General features: G+C 45.3%; 1 protein-coding gene across 1 annotated transcript; it reads left to right on the plus strand.

Moving 5' to 3' along the window:
* The first annotated feature begins 775 nt into the window (after positions 1–775).
* Positions 776–18,213, plus strand: DISP2 (dispatched RND transporter family member 2). The gene is made up of 8 exons (XM_042882130.1): positions 776–855; positions 7,591–8,043; positions 9,727–9,756; positions 11,038–11,161; positions 12,081–12,196; positions 12,494–12,612; positions 13,300–13,397; positions 14,515–18,213. Exons 1-8 carry the CDS (start codon positions 776–778, stop codon positions 17,932–17,934), a joined length of 4,440 nt encoding a protein of 1,479 aa, XP_042738064.1. The 3' UTR covers positions 17,935–18,213.
* The last annotated feature ends 1,076 nt before the right edge of the window (positions 18,214–19,289 follow it).

Raw genomic sequence — 19,289 nt, forward strand, 5'->3', positions numbered from 1 at the left:
AGGAGGTCACAGCCATGCCCACAGCCACATGAAGAATCATGAGAAGAGAGAAGGTTGCTGTCACTCTCCTGGCCATATGCATAGGCGTGAGAAAGGTTCAGGCCATTTCCAGCACAAGTAATGTCATGGACATTCACATGGGGCTACAGTACTGATAGCCAGTGTTAGCAGATCTGACCTCCTTGTATTCTTCTAACTTTCAACTCAGCTATTTCAAAGCTACCATCTATTTAAACAAACTTAATTCTGCTAAAATCCAGATAGTGAACGTCTGCACTTCAACATGCTGCCCTGCACCTGTGATAAGAAGTCTAAGAGTGCTTCTGGCAGCTTTCCTACCTTGGGCAGCACAACTCTTCAAGGGACCTGCCATCCTAAAACTGCACTACTCAAACATATAGCCTGCTCTACTGCACATCTTTCAGTGAGGACGCACAGTGAGTTTGGGGCTGGAGGTGCTTTGCTCCACGTTTGAGAGAACCCCACATTCTTGCATTGCCCAGAGTTCTTACCTGTACCTTTCTGGCTCAGTCTCCTCCCAAAAATGCGGACAACACCCGAGGGCTCACCCACACCGCCCAGCCTCTCCTCCGGCTTTCCCCCGCCCTCCACTCGTCCTCAGCCTCCACCGGCAGCGCCCCGTGGTCATTGGCCGGCCGCTCCGGGCCCGCCTCCGCGGTCGCGCAAGCGCTGCGCGGAGCTGTCGCCGCCGCCTCGCCGGGAGCGTTCAGCACCGCGAGCTGCGGACAGCGCCCCGCTGCCTCCGCAGCCGGTCATGGAGGCCGGGCCGGCCTCGCCGCGCCGGGAGCAGCGGCCCGAGGGGACGCGCCGTGGCCGCGCCTCCGCCTCGCCCAGGTAGGAGCGCGGAGATCGGCGCGGAGCTGCGGGGGACGGCGGTGAGCGCTCGGCGGTGCCTGCTGTTTTGGGGGGGTCACTGGGCGAGTCTCGGTTATCCCGCGCCTTGACATTGCCTTCCAGCCCCATCGAGGGGCATGTGCCTTTCGTCCTAAGCCCCTCGTTTCGGGGTTTACAAGAGCCGCGCTGTCCGGCTGGCACCCTCGTGGTTCGTGCCTCCTGTGCTGGTGGCGAACTTGGCCTCCTTGGGGGTTTTTTGTCATGCAGTAGGTGAGCAACCCCACCTGCAAATGGTGAAGTATTGCTAGCAGTGCTCAGCATGTTTTGGATGAAGTCCTCTTTTCACCAGGCTTTGGACAAGAACTGGTTTCAATTCAAAGGTTTTTTTCTATAAAACCCTGCAGCTCTCTCCTTCTGCCCCCCATGCCATATGCTTCCTTAACTGGTGTCTCAAACCAGGCTGGAAGCCATAATCATTGCAATTTTCTAGAAATGCCAACAAGCCCATGATCCTGGGCATAGAGCCATCCCCAAATTTTTGACCACACCGCCATTTGTTAGACTGAAGGCAACAGATCTGAGCTCTTCAGATTCTCCTGAGCAAGGCACATCCTGAGTTCAACAACACACAGATTCATTCTGAAAGCCCAAAGAGTTTCACTTCTGCCTGACACAGGATCTTCACGCTAAGCCATCCCCACCTGCCTGGGGGATCCAGTGGGGCAGTTGCATCCCCTTAGCTCTGCACATCTCAGCCTTAAATCTCAGGCATTGGGTGGGGTCTGAGCACCAGCAAAGCCCCATTAGCTTTACTTGACTGTCTAATCCTTGCTCGTTTGAACAGATCCTTTAAAATGAATACTGCAGCCTGTCAGAGTTCAGTTATGGATACAAATTACATCAGCTGAAATGGGTGCCTTGACTTTATCTCATGCTGTACACTCAAGAACTAAAATTTATGACAATTATGATAGTTCTCTGACTCCTGAGCAAGCTTATACATAAATGCTTCTTTAAGCAAGGCTGTTCATGTAGCCACAGAAGGGTTAGCTCTGTAGCACCTGTCCTTTGGCCTAAGCCAATGCTTGACTGAAATGACCACCGATAAACAACACCTTCTTTCTGACCTTCTTAAGGCTGGGATAGTAAGGTGTAGTTTTCTTCAAAATAGGAGTGAGCAAACAGGTTCGAACATCTGTTTGTTTTACACTGCCAGTGTATATACAGCAAACTGCATCCAGACCTTCCTGGAGCTGAAGACTGGGTGGGGATGGCTGAGCCCTTTGTGTCTGCTTGCACCCCATCCCAAACACCTGTGCCCACAGCACTGCTAGCTGCCCGGGGTGAGGGTAAGGCTGTTCAGATGAGTCAATGGAAAGGATAATAAAACTAAACTTTTCTTGGCAGACTACGTGGGAAGCAGAGCTTTTCAGTCTCATTAATTTTTCATGAAGATTTAGTATACGCAGGAGTCTCATTAAAAAAAAGATTGTAAGGCTTCTTAAGGATACATGTTATCTTGCTACTAGACTGAAAAAGCAAAACAGGGAGTAACTACACAGAAATTTTCCAGTGTACAAAAATTTGACCCTGCCGACGAAGGAGATGAATTGCTTGACAGGTGCCCATCCCTCCCTGCCAGCTGGGCAGTGAACCTACATAATGGGTGAGAGTGAAATGCAATAAGCCCTCCCATAATCTCCAGATACATGCACTTGTCACGTTAAAAGCACAAGCAAACATAAGCAATAACAATGGTGTTATCTTTTCCTGTGGGAAGAGGAAAAGGGAAGAGACACTTTTGCTGATTCGTGCACATCTGTACAGGGCTCCCTGTGCCCTGCTGCTTGCCTCAGAAAAGCACTGCTGCACTTAAAGGGACTTGGGCAGTTTCATAAATTGTATTATTATCCTGTCTAGGCATCTCAAGGGAAGAGATGGGGAAGCAGCATGACAAATGCAACTCATTTGGGTCTCAGGAGCAGTTTGTTCCAGCCTGTCACCTGCATACAGCTCATCTTCCTTCTCTCTGCATCTCTTTAGTTGCATCCAGTTGAGCTTGAAGAAAAAGGAGGTTGTCAGGCTGCTTCTGTAGGCTTTTCTGTGGCTGAGAGGCCATTTCTGCCCACACCATCCCAAATATGTCAAACATGTGACACAGTCCTGAATGGGAATGAACATTCAAAAGAATGTTTCTCTTCCCCTGGTGTTAGTCCAGTGTAATGCTCTTGCCCACCTCTTCTGTCTGACAGTACACAATAATCAGGAATTTGGAATCCAAACACAATTCAGGGTCCTAGATACCCAGAAAAGTCATAGTGACATGCTAGTAGGTGTCATGGACCAGCCTACATCTCCAGTGCAGATCTCAGCAGATCAAATGCACCAGCACCCTGGCTAATTGAGAGCATAGCAACTGAAGACTCAAAACCTGCAGACCTGTCACCAGTAATTATCCAAAACTATCATTATTTGTGAGCTCCAGGTTTCCCTGGAGATTTTGGATAACCAAGGTCACATTGTCACAGAGTTGGAGATGAGCATAAGGCAACTTGGATCTGGAGCGTGATTGACAGAACTGTAATTGTGCAGCCTGAAAAGGAGATAACGAAGAAGACTCACAACTGAATGATTTGAATTAGCTAAAGTTATTCTAAAACATGAAGTCGCTGAACAGCCAGGGGATGGAGCTGAGACCACATGAGGAGAAAGAACAGAACATGACAGTATTTCACAGCAAAGATGATAATCAAGGGGAGTGGGCTTGTCTGTTAACTATTAGCATTGAATACATTAATGTATGTGCAAAAAAAATGAATGCAATCTGTGATATCCTAGGATTTGCCACCTGCCTTTGCCACCAGGAGATTGTGTAGCTGAGGGTTTTGGACATGGAATTTTTCAGCACATGTTTCTTGCATTTCCCTGATTATCTTCAAAGTGTTTTTTTTCTGGTGAAAGCCTTTTCCTCCTGTCCAGTGTAACAGATGATGCAGGCAGACATGGCAGTGTAGTCCTCAGACTAATTCAGTTATGAAAAGCCTCTTGTGCCCACTGCCAATGCAAATCCAGCAGTTTACATGAAAAGGAATTTTGTTTTCCCTTAAAAAAAAAAAAACAAAAAAAAACCACACATATTTTACAGGTGTGGAAATACCAGAAGCATAAATTGTCAGTGCGGTAGTTTCTGTGTATTATTATGCATTTTTGGAAAACATCTTACTTAAGGTGTACCTAAATTAAGGAAAGTGATATGTGGAAGGTAGAGAGAAAATCACAGAATCACAGAATCAGAATCACAGAATCATAGTGGTTGGAAGGGATCTCCAGAGATCGTCGAGGTTCCCTACACCAGGTCACATAAGTAGGTGTGCAGGCGGGTCTTGAACATCTCCAGGGAAGGAGACTCCACCACCTCCCTGGGCAGCCTGTCCCAGTGCTCCGTCACCTCACCGTAAAAAAGTTCTTGTGCACATCTGTACAGAACTTCCTATACTCCAGTTTCTGGCTGTTCCCCCTTGTCCTGTCTCCACACACTGCTGAAAACAGTCTGGCCTCGCCACTCTGCCCCCCACACCTTAGATATTTATAGACCTGGATCAGGTCCCCTCTCAGTCTTCTTTTCTCAAGGCTAAGCAGACCCAGTTCACTTAGCCTTTCTTCATAAGAGAGATGCTCCAGGCTCTTCACCATCTTTGTAGACCTCTGCTGGACTCTTTCCAGAGCACTGCACACAGTACTCCAGATGAGGCCTTACCAGGGCAGAGTAGAGGGGGAGGATCACCTCCCTCGACCTGCTGGCCACGCTCTTTTTAATGCACCCCAGGATGCCATTGGCCTTTTTGGCCACAAGGGCACACTGCTGGCTCATGGCCAACCTGTCGTCCACCAGGACACCCAGGTCCCTCTCAGCAGAGCTCCTCTCCAGCAGCTCATCCCCCAACCTGTACTGGTGCATGCAATTATTGCTCCCTAGAGGCAAGACTCTACACTTGCTTTTGTTGAACCTCATCTGGTTTCTTACTGCCCAGCTCTCCAGCCTGTCCAGGTTGGAGAGCACAGCCTTCAGGCGTGTCAGCCAATCCTCCTAACTTCGTATCATCTGCAAACTTGCTGAGGGTGGCCACTATCCCCTCATCAAGGTCATTGATGAAGATGTTGAAAATAATAAATTAGAGATATAAAAATAATAAATAAGAGACATCAAAAAGGGGTCTAGAAGCATCAAGAAGAGGTCTAGATTTTGCAGAAGTATAACACAACCACAGTTCCAGCTTTATGATGATAATTCAGTGCCTCAGCTCTGCTAATACAAAACTACAAGCCTCCAAATAAAATTAACTTGCACTGCAACCGCTGGAAATCCGGGAGAAGGGAAAGGAGTTACGCTTTTATCTCAAGAATGGAAGTGTGATAGTCTCACAAATAAACCTCGTCCCTGAGACTTCCTATAGATAGGGAGGATGTGGTGGTTACTATGTCCCTGGCTGGTTGGTTCTGCAATTATTGTAAATGGGCAATAATTAATTAAATATGCCATTTCATTCATTGCCACAGACCACAAGCTTTCCCTTCTCTGCCTTTGTTGCACCTGCTCTACACTGCAGTTGTACAGCTGAATGCAAATCCCCCCAGTGCAGGTGACTTTGATGAGGCTGTAGCAAGCCCCAGATTCCATCTTATGAACGCAATGCTGACATCTGATTTATTGTCTTGCGCAGCGTGTTTGTATACACCACCAAAAAATTTGTAGCCTTCTTTGTAAGCTGCCTTCATAGAGCTATAACCCAAATCACTCGCTTGAAAGTCTGGGTAATCCTGCCACTAACCCATCTGTGACAAGATAGCAAGGACTTCATGCAACAGGATTTTATATTATATCTTTTGACAAACTCTGCGGGAGAATGGGATATCATTGTCACAATCTATTCGGGAGCTCGGGAGCTCGGGCTTTGCAAACAGCACTTCCTCTCATTACACTGAGCTAGCTGAAGTCTTATTAGTCCTTTGTATTGCAGAGCAGAGGCAGCTGAGTGCTGGAACTGTTGAGAAAAACCTGTCAAGCTTATCAATGAGGTGTGCACACATCTGTCTGCAGGTTTTCTGGCACTTGCTTCAGTGCAAACTTTGTCTTGTTGCCACCAATTTGTACGTCTGCTGCCTTAAGAAAAATCAGCAGTCTCACAGATCCGATCTGACTTTCCTGCCTTTGGGTGTACCTTCTTTTCCCAGGGATGCAGAGGCATTTGCTAACTCTTTTGATAACTGTTTTGCCAATTTCATGACCCAAAAGCTGCATGTGAACATCAGTTACTGCTTACATAGTCAATGACATTGTGATAAGCAACTTTGACTATGTCATCTCTGCCTGTAACTACATAACTAACAACTAAAAATAGCATTGGATGGTGTCTAACTAGGCAAGATATCTTTGTTACTAGTCCTGGATAGGTTGTATGTGCAAGTAGCAGTGACTGGAATACCTGTGCCATGAGTCTCCACACCAGCACTGGTATAACTGCTACTGCAAACATTGCTCGGTCGTAATGATTTTAGTGAAAAGAGCCTATTCTGTATAATCATGAAATATAGTTTCCCAGTGTTGATAAGCTCAACTGATGTTGGAAAGTACACAGCATGAGCTGCCAAGGCCAATATGTCCTCCTTTCTGGAAAAAAATAACAATTTTCAAGCAGTACTGAACTAACGGAAATCTTCAAATCTCTTTTGTCATTGATACTATTATTTAACTTCGGGTGCAATTCCAGAGACTTGTAATTGCTAAAATTCTGTCTTTTTCCATGTCTGTCAGAAAGAGAAATGAGATGAACTCTGCAAAGTTTTGAAAATATTCCCTTCTCAGTTGTATTTTGTCTTCAGTTTTTCTCCACATCTCATCAGGTGCCTCAGGCTAAAGTTCATTTCATTCTTGTCTCAATCCAGTACTCATAATTCTCTGACAACTCAAGACACTTTGTTATTCTAGCTGGCCCAAATCATCCATTATACTTAACGCTTAATGCCAGACACTACAGCAGGCATATAACTCAGCTGTAGACACCATGGCACATTCTCTGATCAACCACCAGAGGCTGTAGGTGTATCCATATCATTCTTGCCTTCTGAACTCCAAATTGCACAGTGCTTCTGAAGCTCCCTGACAGTGAGATGGTAATTTCAAAGGCACTTTTGGGTCAGTGTGACATCATCCTACGGTGTGTGAGGGGTTTTCTTGCTGTCACAAAGACTCAGATCTCTGTAATTACTCTGTGCTTCCACATTAGGATCCTACCTTTATCACCAGCCAGCGTGTTTTGCCCTTTTTTTTTTGCACTGAAATCCCTTGGAAGAAATAAGAAGGAATAAGGAGGCCCATCTAATTAAATGCCATTATCATTTAATTAACTCTACCTATACATTGAAGCCATACCTGGTTTCTAAGACCACAGCCACTAGAGGAGCTGAAAACTGTTCAAGGGCACGTTACGCTATTTTTCATAATTTTGGAATAACATGCAAAAAGGTATGATAGATTCACCATCAGCTGCACTCCATGAGTGAGGCATGGATGTTTCTGTAAAAAGCATGGTTCAGCTCAGTCCTGGCTCTTGATACAGTAAACAGAGGCTGAGGCCTTATGTCTTGCATTAAGTGGGAGACAAGATGCAATTCCCCAGTATAGCCCTCCTGATGCTGTAACAGAAAAAGTTTTACCATCCCTTTGTTTCCTCACAGAGAAAAAAGAAATGCAGGACCTTGCCAGACCTGTCTCGCCATGCCAGAGATTGCCAACACTGAGCCCAGCTACAGTGGCACTTCTTGGGAAAGAATCTGCCCGGTCCATCACTGCCCCATTCCTGCATCACCCAGGCTGGGGGGAGACCACCTGCCCTCCTCCAGCCACACGCTGGGGCCAATCTCCACCCAGTCCAATGGTCAGGTACCGTCGAGCTCCCAGGACGCGCAACAGCATCACTTGTATTACTCCTGCAATCAGCAGGAGCCCCGAGGCAGCTATGGCCTGCCCCTGCTCCCTGGGCACGGTGAGAGGTCCACGTTGTGTTCTCACCTCTCCAGCAGCGATCCTGTCCCAGCTTCTCATCATGAGGCTTTGGAAACCCCTTGGAAACGGTGGTCCTCTGGGCAGCGACTCTCCCAACCGGTGCAGCACCACATTGTAACAGTCAGGTAAGAGGCATATGGAGAACTGTTCAGCAGTTTTCAGAAGGCATCTCCTGAACTTTGGGACAGGATCGGAAGGCTCTGAGTGATTTTGCTTACCAGTTTGAAGCAGTAGATGCCCCCAGAAATATAGAGGGATAGAATTTTCTCTTTCCACCCATTAGGAACATATACAACTACCATTCCCGCACCTGGGAGAGTCAGGATTTCCTTCTCAAGGTGACCTGTTAATTAGAGCCAAGGTCACTCTGTTACTCCTGCATCACCCAGCTGTGATCATGCCCATCTTCTGTGATCCTCCCCTTTTCTCCATTTGCATTCAAGATAGCCAGCTGGCTAATCCTTTATCTTGGCAGAGTTTCTGAGTGATAAGAGCTCAGGTCATTTATTTTTCTACTCCTAGTGAAGCTGCTGCCTATGATGGAGGGGAGGGAAATAAAGTGAGAAATACAAAGTTGGGGAATACGACTTGGTCTTCCAGGTTGCTTTGCAACAACCAGTAGGCAGCAAGCAAAGTTCAATGGTGTAGGATTCCCTGCTTTTTTACAGCAGTGCAGGGTTAGGCACAATAGTCCTTTATGGTCTCATTTTCTAACCATTAACAGAGGATTTAATTTGTCTGTGTTTGCATTTGCATCAATATTGCATCAATAAAATTGTTAGCTGCTTTCTCTCTAACAGGTTATTCAAGTAGGAAATGCAGCTGGAGTGCAAATCACTGGCAGAATATGCAGCACTAGCAGACAGAAAAGTGATATTACAACAATGATAAAATAAGGTTTTTAGCCTGAGCAATTCTGCTTGAGAAGCTATTGTGGAAGAATTAACAAAGGACAGGCAGTGTGCAGCTAAATAGGGACTCCTCTTTGAGGAAAAATCTATGAGGATTTTTTTCTGCTCCCCTCTCTCTTGAATCTGTGGAGCATTAGAGTGATGAGACCATGCATTTCAGGGAGACATCTCAGGTGGAAATGGAGAGCAGAAGGAAAGGCCCTTCAGATATGGTGACCACTGAAATACAGTTTTTTTGTTAAGATTGCCCATAGGGATTCACTAATAAAGGTAACCTCGGATACCTCAGAAAGGCTTCTTTCTTTTATCCCTCAGAGCTCTACAAAGAATGACAAGAGCTGCTCTGTGATGGAAACACCAGAAAAATGTTCTGAGCAGCTCTGCTGGCCTCCTTTTCCTCTAGATTGGACAAATGTCATCTCTGAATTGGCTCAGGAAACAAATGAGATTGACTTTCTGGAAAATCCTTGCTGAGTTGAACAGGAAATAAAAACTATAGGCATTGTTAGCTCTGATCATAAAATTTCATAGAGTTACACTGTTGCCAAGAAGTAATTTAAAAATTCAACAGAAAAGCACTTGAAAAATATAGATTTTCATGGATAAGTATTAAAATGTGATTCCTATGAGATTATGTTATGTCCTTTAAATTCTATTCAGTTTTCTGGAGGGGCAACACAGAGGAATTACTAAGAGTTTTCCCATTTGGTTTGGTTAAAATGCCAGAGAGAGAGGGAAAGACCCTATTATTCATTACGCAAACTCATCTGGTGCCAAACAACTCCCACAGCAGTGGCTCAGCTTCTGAAGGGGTAAACTTGCTCACTAGGTACCCAAGACAGTGCTTGGCAGGAAGATAATAAATGTATGCCTTTTTTTTTTTTTTTCTGTCTGCAGACACGACAAGGCTTTCAGGATGCCCAAAAGGTATGCTTAATATCAAATCCTTGCTATTCTTATATCCTACTATCATGACTCTCCTACTCTGCTATTAGCAAATGCAGGGCATCAGTGCTGGTGATTGAACCTCCCCAGCAGGCCCAGTTTCAGAGGCAAGGTGAGCACTCCCTGCTCCATGCTTCTCATCCGTCTGGAAAAATTTCTATTTGCTTGTACAACCTGTACTAATGAATAGCAACGGTGCTTTGATGGCCGTTTTCAGAGCAGGTGCCTGGCTCTAGTCCATACAGCAGCTTTATATTTATAGTTACATTGGCGGGGTTAAGCCAGCTTGGCCCACCAGATGGGGAATCAGAAGGGTATCAGGAGCAATAGCAGTAGAGTCCTGCATTTTCTCACAAGCTACAGTAGGAGAGATCTTTGTTGCAAGGCTATGCACAATGATTCATGAGGCTTAAATTGAAAAAAAAAAAACAACAAAATAGGCCTGACCTAAACTCACGTGAAAGGCTGTTTGAAGGACCACCATATTACACCAGTCTATGTGGTTTTGTGTGTTCTCCAAACCCTGATCTGCAGCACTTGCTGGTGCTTTTGTTGTAGGGTCAGTGTTTGGCTTTGAGGCTGCAATCAGGGTGAGTCTCTCATCCTGCAGATTCAGAAACCACTTGCTCACTTCATGACTGCTGCTGACAGTCCTAATGGTGGTTGAACATCAGATCAGTGGTTTCCATCCTCTTTTAACTTTGCAGGTGTCTACGTATTTCCCAGCAGTAAGGCAGACTCCCATACAGTGAGTGAATTTAGAGCAATAATAATGACTTGCTTGAGCTAGTTATCTTCGGGAGACCTTTCAGAATAGCTAAACTTCTTAGGGTCCATGGGCAGAAAATCTGCAGGCCAAATAGCAAGACAGCTACTGGTGTAGATTGCACAATGGGAAAAATGAAAGCATGAGAAGCTCCTTCTAAATGCAGCCTTTTAAGTTAAATATTTAAAGCTTCCTTTTGCCTTAGGATGGAAAAGTCTGGGTTTTATTATTTCCAATTGAAAAAGCAGGAAAATATACAGAGGCAAAATGTGGTTACCTGAGTTAATTAGAGTTGCCTCTAATATAGTGGAAATATAATACATTCATTAATAGCTGTACTAGAGCCTCTAAGCTTTTCAATAAACAAGTGCTCAAACCAAAAACCCCTAATTCTTTTAACTTCCTTTTATTAGCACTATGTCGGCTCAACAGCAGCTTTCATGCTAATAGCAGAAGGGCTCTAACAGCTGCATTTTTTCTCCTCCTGTTGATTCTAGTTATTCTCAAATGATCGCAGAGTGGCCCATTGCTGTCCTGGTGCTGTGTGCAGTGACAGTTGTGGTTTGTACTTTAGCTGGCCTGCTTGTTGGAAATTTGCCGGATTTTTCAGAACCCCTGATGGTAAGTCCCTACAGGCAATATGTCAGTGTGAACAAAAGGAAATCCACAGGGCGACTAGTAATGCGTTCTTTCTGCCATACAAAACAAGCCTATGCTTCCCTCCTTCTCTGCAGATAGAGGCAGCAAGGCAGGACAGAAGGACACTAAAGCCACTAGAAATAAACGGCAGTGTTTATCAGTGATCTGCTGTCTTCTTCCCTCTTATCTTCACAGTGTGCAACCAAAGCAAGATTCCTTCTGGATGGACATAATGTTTCAAAGTAATGTTCAGTACTCACTGTTTCTTTGATACCACAGTCACAAAAACAGAAATAGTGACATCACTCATTAGTGAAAGGCTTTTATTCCTTGCTATTTCACTGCTGCACTGCTCAATAGTTTTCACTGGTGAAGCAATCCTGTTAGTATTCAGTGTTAAGTCCCCTTCCTGAGGCCCAGCATGCTGCTCTGGTAGTATGTCCTCATCAGCTTCTAAACACTCCAGCTCACTCCTAAGGACTGTTTGCTCCAGCCTACAGAGATGCATCTCCAGATTTCCCTCCTTAGAAAGAGTGCATCTCTCAGGACGGGGGCACAGCAAACTTTGGGTTACACTTGGCAGCTGCGGAAGGGCTGAGCTTCACTCTTGAGCTGGGTTAGGGAGCACACCCTGTGCCAACAACAACCACCAGCCCATCTCTGCAGTGCTGAGGACTCACACTATAGCTATCCATGCTCAAAAAGGAAAGGAGAAATATTTTTTTCCTCTCATCTCTTGGATGCAGTATTTCCAGGGAAAAATCAATGTGTGTATCTCTCCAAGATGCAGGAATCATCTCAAATAGTCTCATATAGTTTCTATGTCTAAGAAGAAGCATTAAGGAATGCTAAGCTAAGCTAAAATGCAAGCTGATGATAAAACCCTTCTGCTTGACTACAGGGTTTTGAGCCACGAGATACTGACATTGGCAGAAAGCTCATTGTATGGAGGAATGTAGAGAGCCATACGGGCCACAAGAAGACCTTTTCCCTTTCTCCATATGCTGAGAAGAAAAGGTATTTGCATTTGGTGAGGGAGCTTTGAGGAAAATGGTGGGTATACAGGTACCGATTCACTGTTCCAAGATACTTACGTGAATTACAGTGTACATCCTGTGCTAGAAAGCAACTGAGCACTGGAGGGTATAAAGTCTGCTGCCTTGCAATGTGCTTTGTTTCCCCACTCTGGATACTAGGAATTAGGCTCTGAACTCTCCATGTGTTTATTTCACAGTTTACCAGAGGCTCGCTAGTCAACATCACTCGTTGCCAGCTGATCTCTCTACTTACACAAATTATATCATCTCTTGCTAGCTATGATGACATTGGCACTAGCAGAGGACAAAAGGCTGTTCAGGGAGGACAAGAAGCGAGGACACGGAGAATGGTGGAACAAATCTATGGAGTAGATGGTTTCTTTTGCGGCCCCCCAGGTGAGTGGAGTTGTGATGGAGCAGTACGCACCCAGAATTCAACAGTGTACAGAATTGTCAAAGTGTTTTAGGACATTGGGAAGAGCTCTGAGAAAGCCGTGCACACAATGCCACTCCCCTTCCTTCTTTTCTTCTTGCAATACATATGACAGTGAAAAACGGGAAAAAACAACACCACCACTCCAAGATACCTCAAACTTGTTAATAAATAGAAGAAAGAGGAACAGCATGCAGATAGTCTGACTCCCTCCCCTGCCTCAACTCCACTTTTGAGATCAGTCAAACACCAAACTGTCAGGTCCTTGGGAGTTCTTGGCTGGACTTCAGCTCCTCACTCTCTAAGAGGGGGTGCAGCACCAGATGGCAGCACTCACTGAAAGCAAGCTATCAGCATGGAGAGTGCATTTTGAAAACATTCCATCCTTGTTCTCCTGCTGCTGACAGCTGGGTGAGGAGCTGGGTCAGATCACACATGGGGATGCTACCAGTCACTACAAGCCGCTTCATGACCTGGTTGTCCTCAGGGAGTCCTGTGGACTTGTGCCTTGGAGACAGCACAGTTCACTTATTTATTTATTTCAATGCCCATAGGGTCTACTCCAACCAGCTTGATTAACTCATCTTCATTACCTAATATCTGCTGTTGGCTTTTTTTTTCCTGTTCTTTTACATTTTCCTTTCTTTCAGAGAAGGGCTATTCCAAGCTGGTATTTATGTCCACAACTGCTGGGAGCTTATGGAACTTGCAAGCTATTCAGTCCATGTGTCAAATTGAACAAGACAAGGTTAGTAATGTCACAAAGAACATATATACATATTATCTCTTTTCTGACTGTCGTTATCTTGAATAGCTAGCTGAAAGGCAGAAAAAACAACATAAGCTGCAGAGCAGGTTTCAGCCTAGAGAACTCCAGAGCATTTTACCTACCTAGCAACATAAGAATGATTTCACCTATCCCTGAAGTCCAGCTGCCATTAAACAAGAATACACAGTCACTGGGCAAAAAACCTTGTCCAGAAGCCAAAGACGTCCATCAGAAGCTGTTGAGAATGTTGAGCAGCAGAACCTAATTACCAAAATGGAGCTGTTGTCCTGGAGACTGCCACAGTGTTTTTTAAAAGGGACGTTTAATAGGATTAGTTATGTTTGCCACAGGATCTTGAACAACTCTAAGTGATAAGACTCCAGGAAACTCCACTGCAAGAGCCTGACATCCTGCTGGCAGAAGGCTCTGTGTTCACACTACACCGTGCCAGATACACAGTTATGGGAGCTGCAGCCAAACTAGGTTTTAAACCATCTCACAGCACACAGAGGGTGCAGGCTTCCAGACCCATCCACATCACTGCATATTGCACACTCAGCAGTGCTAGTCGTGTTGTCAGCCACACCTGAGCTGCTGTAGTGTGCCTGCAGCTGCCAGCACAGTAATGCCTGCAATGGAGAAACGCACAGAGCTAGAAGTCCCAATGCATAACAGGTAAGACAAGACTGTGTGCCCTGGAGGACTGCACATAATTTCTTTGGCTGCCAGTGATTCTACTAGCAAATATAGTAATAATATAAGGAGTAAAATAAAAATAAAACTTAATATAAAATAAAATCAGTACAAAGTATCTCCCCCTTCTGTACTAGCCCTGAGAACACCTGAAAAATGAAGGGCAATGCTGTCACTAGGATAGTGGAGAAGGATCCAAATTTTCAAATCAGAGGTTATAACCTGTAAATAATGGACAAGGTTTCCTTTTTTGGCAGAAGGCTAGTGTGCTTCAATTGCTTTAGTATGTGCGGTTTGTCACTGAGAGCCATGGCTTGTACAGCTGGAGGGGAGGGTTACTGTGAGGAGCAAGATAAAGCGTGCAGAGTGGACCTCACATGATGTTCCCCTGGCTATTTTTCAGATACGCTCACATGTGCATTTTAGAGACCTCTGCCAACGTACTGAAGCCAATGAATGTTGCCCAAGCTGGTCTCTGGGGAACTACATTGCTGTCCTGTACAACAGGTCTTCTTGTCTGGAGATAACTCAAGGAGACATTTCCCACACCCTGGCTCTCCTTCGTGCCTGCGCTCCAGACTACCACAAAGGTATCCTCACTCCATCATGCATAGGTCCTGAGACCATGAGACAGAAACACCCTCAGTGTGCCAAAGTCCCAGAAAAATGTACCCGCTTCAATGCTATTTACCAGCTTCTTCACTTCTTGGTTGACAGAGACTTTCTTAGTCCCCAGACAATTGAGTACCAAGTGCCATCTCTCAAGTACAGCCTACTCTTTTTGCCTACAAGGAAAGGTGCATCTATGATGGGGATCTACTTAGACAATCTTGAATCCTGGGATCTATTTGATAACTATACATCTATCACTGGAATGGACTTGGGCCTTAAACAGAAACTATTCCAGCACTATCTTTTACTGGATACTAAATATCCAGTTCTGGCAATATTAGCTATTTTTCTAATCATTTCTTTTTATTTACGCTCGGTCTTTATTACCTTGATGGTTCTGCTCACTGTCGTCAGCTCTTTGATGATCTCCTACTTCTTGTACAAGGTGGCCTTCAGATTCACCTACTTCCCTTTCGTAAACCTGACGGCTGTTATCATTCTCAGCAGCATTTGTGCCAACCACACCTTCATCTTCTTTGACCTCTGGAACCTGAGCAAGAGCCAGAACCCTTCTGCTGGGCTTTCACAGCGGGTGAGTCAAACCATGCATCATTTTGCGTATCTCATGTTGGCATCCTGCTTCACAACGGGTGCTGCCTTCTATGCCAGCTACATTAGCAATATAATAGCCATCCGCTGCTTTGCTGTTTACATGGGCACCTCCGTCCTAGTGAATCTCATATTCATGATGACTTGGCTTCCGTCTTCGGCTGTGCTGTATGAGCGCTACATTGCGACAACCTGCGTTCACAAGCCAGAAGACTACTGGAAAAACACCGGCCACAGGAGAGTGGCTCTCTCCCTCCACTATGTTCTCAGGGGTCTCCAGAAGACGTTGTGCGAAACCTCCAAGTTGTTATTTGAAAAGCTTTTGCCTTGTGGGGTCATCAAGTTTCGGTACATCTGGATCTGCTGGTTTGCTGCTTTAGCAATCGGAGGTGCCTACATTTCCTGTTCCAACCCAAAACTCAAACTCCCGACTCTTGAGTCATCGTCTGTTCAGGTGTTCAGACTGAGCCACCCCTTTGAGAGGTACGACTCTGAGTACTGCCACCAGTTCATGTTTGAGAGGCTAGAGCATGGAGAAGGGCAGCGTATGCCAGTCACTATCATCTGGGGTATCCTGCCTGTGGATAATGGGGACCATTTCAATCCAAAAAGCAATGGCACCCTTGTGGCAGATGCCACCTTCACAATCCAAAGTCCTGATGCCCAGAAGTGGCTCTTTGAATTCTGTAAAAAGGTGAAGAACCAAACTTTCTATTACCTTGATACGGAGCAGAAATCTACTGTGTGTTTCATGGAGGAGTTTGTCAGGTGGATGGATAGTCGCCAGTGCTCCCAGAGAGACAATAGCTTCAACCTGTGCTGTAACCAGTTCTCTTTCCCTTATGGAAGCGAAGTCTTCCTACACTGCATCAAAATGATGCTCCTGGAACAAGGCAGGGAAGAGGCAGAAACATACGATCTGGGCCTTAGATTTGATGGAGAGGGAAATCTTGCTGCCTTAGTACTGCAATTTCAAACTGTTTATCACTACAGCTTCAATTACAGCAAAGCCAAACACTTCTATGAAGAAATCAACCTCTGGGTAACAGAAGAAATGAAAACTGCCCCTGTGGGACTTCAGAATGGGTGGTTTACCAGTAAACTAGAGCTGTACAACCTCCAGCACAGTCTCAGCACAGAAACAATAGTGGTCATGGGGCTCTCTATTGCCATTTCTTTTGTGGTGCTGCTGCTCACTACCTGGAATGTTCTCCTTAGCGTTTTCTCTGTGACTGCCATTGCAGGCACTGTCCTGGTAACTGTTGGCCTTTTGGTCCTCTTGGAGTGGCAGCTCAATGCGGTGGAGTCTCTCTTCATTTCAGCTGCAGTAGGTCTCTCTGTTGACTTTACTGTCAACTACTGTATCTCCTACCATCTGTGCCCCCATTCGGACCGCCTGAGCCGAGTGGCCTTTTCCCTGAAGCAAATGAGCTGTGCCACTGCGATGGCAGCATCTGCTTTGTTCTCTGCAGGAGTCATTATGTTGCCCGCTACAGTTCTGGCCTATAGAAAGTTCGGGATATTTATAATGATGATCAAGTGTATCAGCTGTGGATTTGCCAGCTTCTTCTTCCAGTCACTGTGCTGCTTCTTTGGCCCAGAGAAGAACTGCGGGCAGATTCTTTGGCCTTGTGCCCACACCATGAAAGATTATTCTGATGACTCTGAGCCAAATGGAACCTATGCCTGTGGGGGAAATGAGAAGCAAAACCGATTGCGGAAGGTCCAGGAGTCCAACACTGCAAATGAGCAATATGAGCTCCAGCCTTTGTCCAGAAAACTGAGTGACAGTTTTGACAACAGCACATCCACAAGCAAGCTGTCCAACAGGCCATCGGTGCCCTCAGAAGACATGCAAGCTGAAGATAACAGGTGCCCAAGAATAGGATCACAACCTCCCCTTGAAAGAGAGAGACAGAATCTGCAAGAGAACCTTGGATGTGACCAGTCCGTCCTGTGCCAGTGTCCTGCCTTGCAAACCTCCTCTCCTTACAAGCACAGCAGCTCAGGAGCAGAAATTCACAGGGAGAGATTATGCAGAGATTGTCAGTGTCGAAAATACAGCCCAAAAGCTTGGGATAGTTCTGGGCTGGACTATACTCAGCCAGCTGGTGTGAATGAAGAAGGGCAGCTCAATAAATCACAGTGCTCCACTGACACTGCCCAGCAGCAGTCAGATTATACCTCAGACAACAGCCATCTTCCTGCTGCTGACATCTACAAAATTCACAGATGCCTTTGTTCTCTTGGCAGCTCTTTTGACATGCTCAACATCTCCAGTGAGACATCGATTAGTGATTTTGAGCAAGGCCTAAAGCTTGCTGAATCAGCCAGTTCTTGTCCTGATGTCTTAGAGCTCTCTGATTCATACAGTCAAACAGAGAGAGGCTACTTGAACGGGAAGAGAGATACACTGCGTCTGGACCTGAGGGAGACTGTCTTTGATATCTCTCCAGCAGCATCGCAGCAAAACAGCTCTTCATGGAAAAATCGATTTGGATTAGGGAGTGAAGGGCCCGTTGTGTTACCTAACAGCCAACCAGACATGCCTGATGTTTGGATCAAGCGATCTAGCGCTCAAAGTTCTGGATACAACAGTTGAAATCTTGCAGAGAACAAAACTGTACTGCTAGGGAAAGGGGAAGTCGAAATCTCCTTAGAACTGTAAATACCAATTTTTTCCTCCCACCTCTCTCTGGGCTGAAACTATTTCATAGTATTTCAGCTGTGCAAGTACCTGTGCTTTCACAGAACCAGCAAATCTGATATTGTGAGATCAGTCATGGTGGAGTATAAAGCCCTTCGACCTTCCAGTGTCCTGTGCCACATTCACAGCTGTACTGTGGAATGTATCGAGTAAACCTGTTTTGTCGTTTCCTAAATGGTGATTAGATTTTTTCTTGTTAAACTCACATAGGAGGGAAATAATGAGAAGAATTTCCCCAGATATTTAGGGACAGAGAGTTCATGTCAAAAACAAACAAACAAACAAACAAAACAAAACAAAACAAAAGAGCCAAAAACCAAAATCACACCTATGGATTTCAAGTGGAAAGCATAATGCTAAAAAAAAAAAAAGGTCTTTCATTTTCTACTGAGTATGTGAATTCACGTTCATCCATCTCTACAAAACACTTCAGATATTATTTTAAGACTCTCACCAGGACTTTTCAGTTGGCATGTTCTCTTATTGATCAGGGAGGAGGCTGTAGACCTATTCTCATCCCCACCCTGTTTTTGGTGGCAGTTTCAGCTTGTTTTCTCAGCATCACTACTGATACTGACAAAGATCTATGGTGGAAGATCTCCTCTTTGAGAAGTGCCCTCATCCCTTCAGACGTGTTCTGTCTCCACAGCCATTTCCACACAAGGCTACAAACACACAACTTTTTAAAATTTGCATATGATTTTGCAAAAAAAAAAAAAATATTTCCCTATCAGGAACAAGCAGAAAAGCAAGTACTTTCCTCATCTTTCTCAAAAACAAATTCTCCCTACAAGTTGATGTAAAATAAACGCTTACAACAAACTTTTACTATATTTGCGTGATGCTTCATTTTTGCCAAATATGCTGTGGCTGAAGGTGGTAATAAGGCACTTAATGTCGTTTTGCAGCGTTGTCAGCAGAAGGAAAACACAGACTTGACAGATTCTCTCCCCTGGATCCCCAGCAGACTTGCCAGCTCTGTGGGAGAGGGGCTGCCCCACGTAGACAAGGAATACCCATATAAACTTAATGACCCTTCTTGAGACGGGTCGTGTGTTTCACTTTTTCCCGCACCATGCTGGGAGCTGAGGTGGGTGTTTTGGCAGCCTGAGCTTACTGAACCGTCTCCACACGACACAACGAGAACACTGAAGGGAGGCAGAAGGCGCTTTGCTGAGGTGCCTCTTTCCCCGGGGATTTTAGCCACCTCAAGGGCACACCGAGGGGAGAGCGAGGAGGGCTCCACTCGC

Source organism: Lagopus leucura, unplaced genomic scaffold (assembly GCF_019238085.1).
Source record: "Lagopus leucura isolate 7727_CA_CO unplaced genomic scaffold, USGS_WTPT01 Super-Scaffold_100033, whole genome shotgun sequence".
Lineage (NCBI taxonomy): Eukaryota > Metazoa > Chordata > Aves > Galliformes > Phasianidae > Lagopus > Lagopus leucura.

Excerpts from the sequence above, each read along its gene's own strand:
- DISP2 (XM_042882130.1), top strand. The coding sequence starts at position 776 with ATGGAGGCCGGGCCGGCCTCGCCGCGCCGGGAGCAGCGGCCCGAGGGG. Across the intron at positions 856-7,590 it reads CGCGCCTCCGCCTCGCCCAG|AGAAAAAAGAAATGCAGGAC; the intron begins GTAGGAGCGCGG and ends GTTTCCTCACAG. Across the intron at positions 13,398-14,514 it reads GTCAAATTGAACAAGACAAG|ATACGCTCACATGTGCATTT; the intron begins GTTAGTAATGTC and ends GCTATTTTTCAG.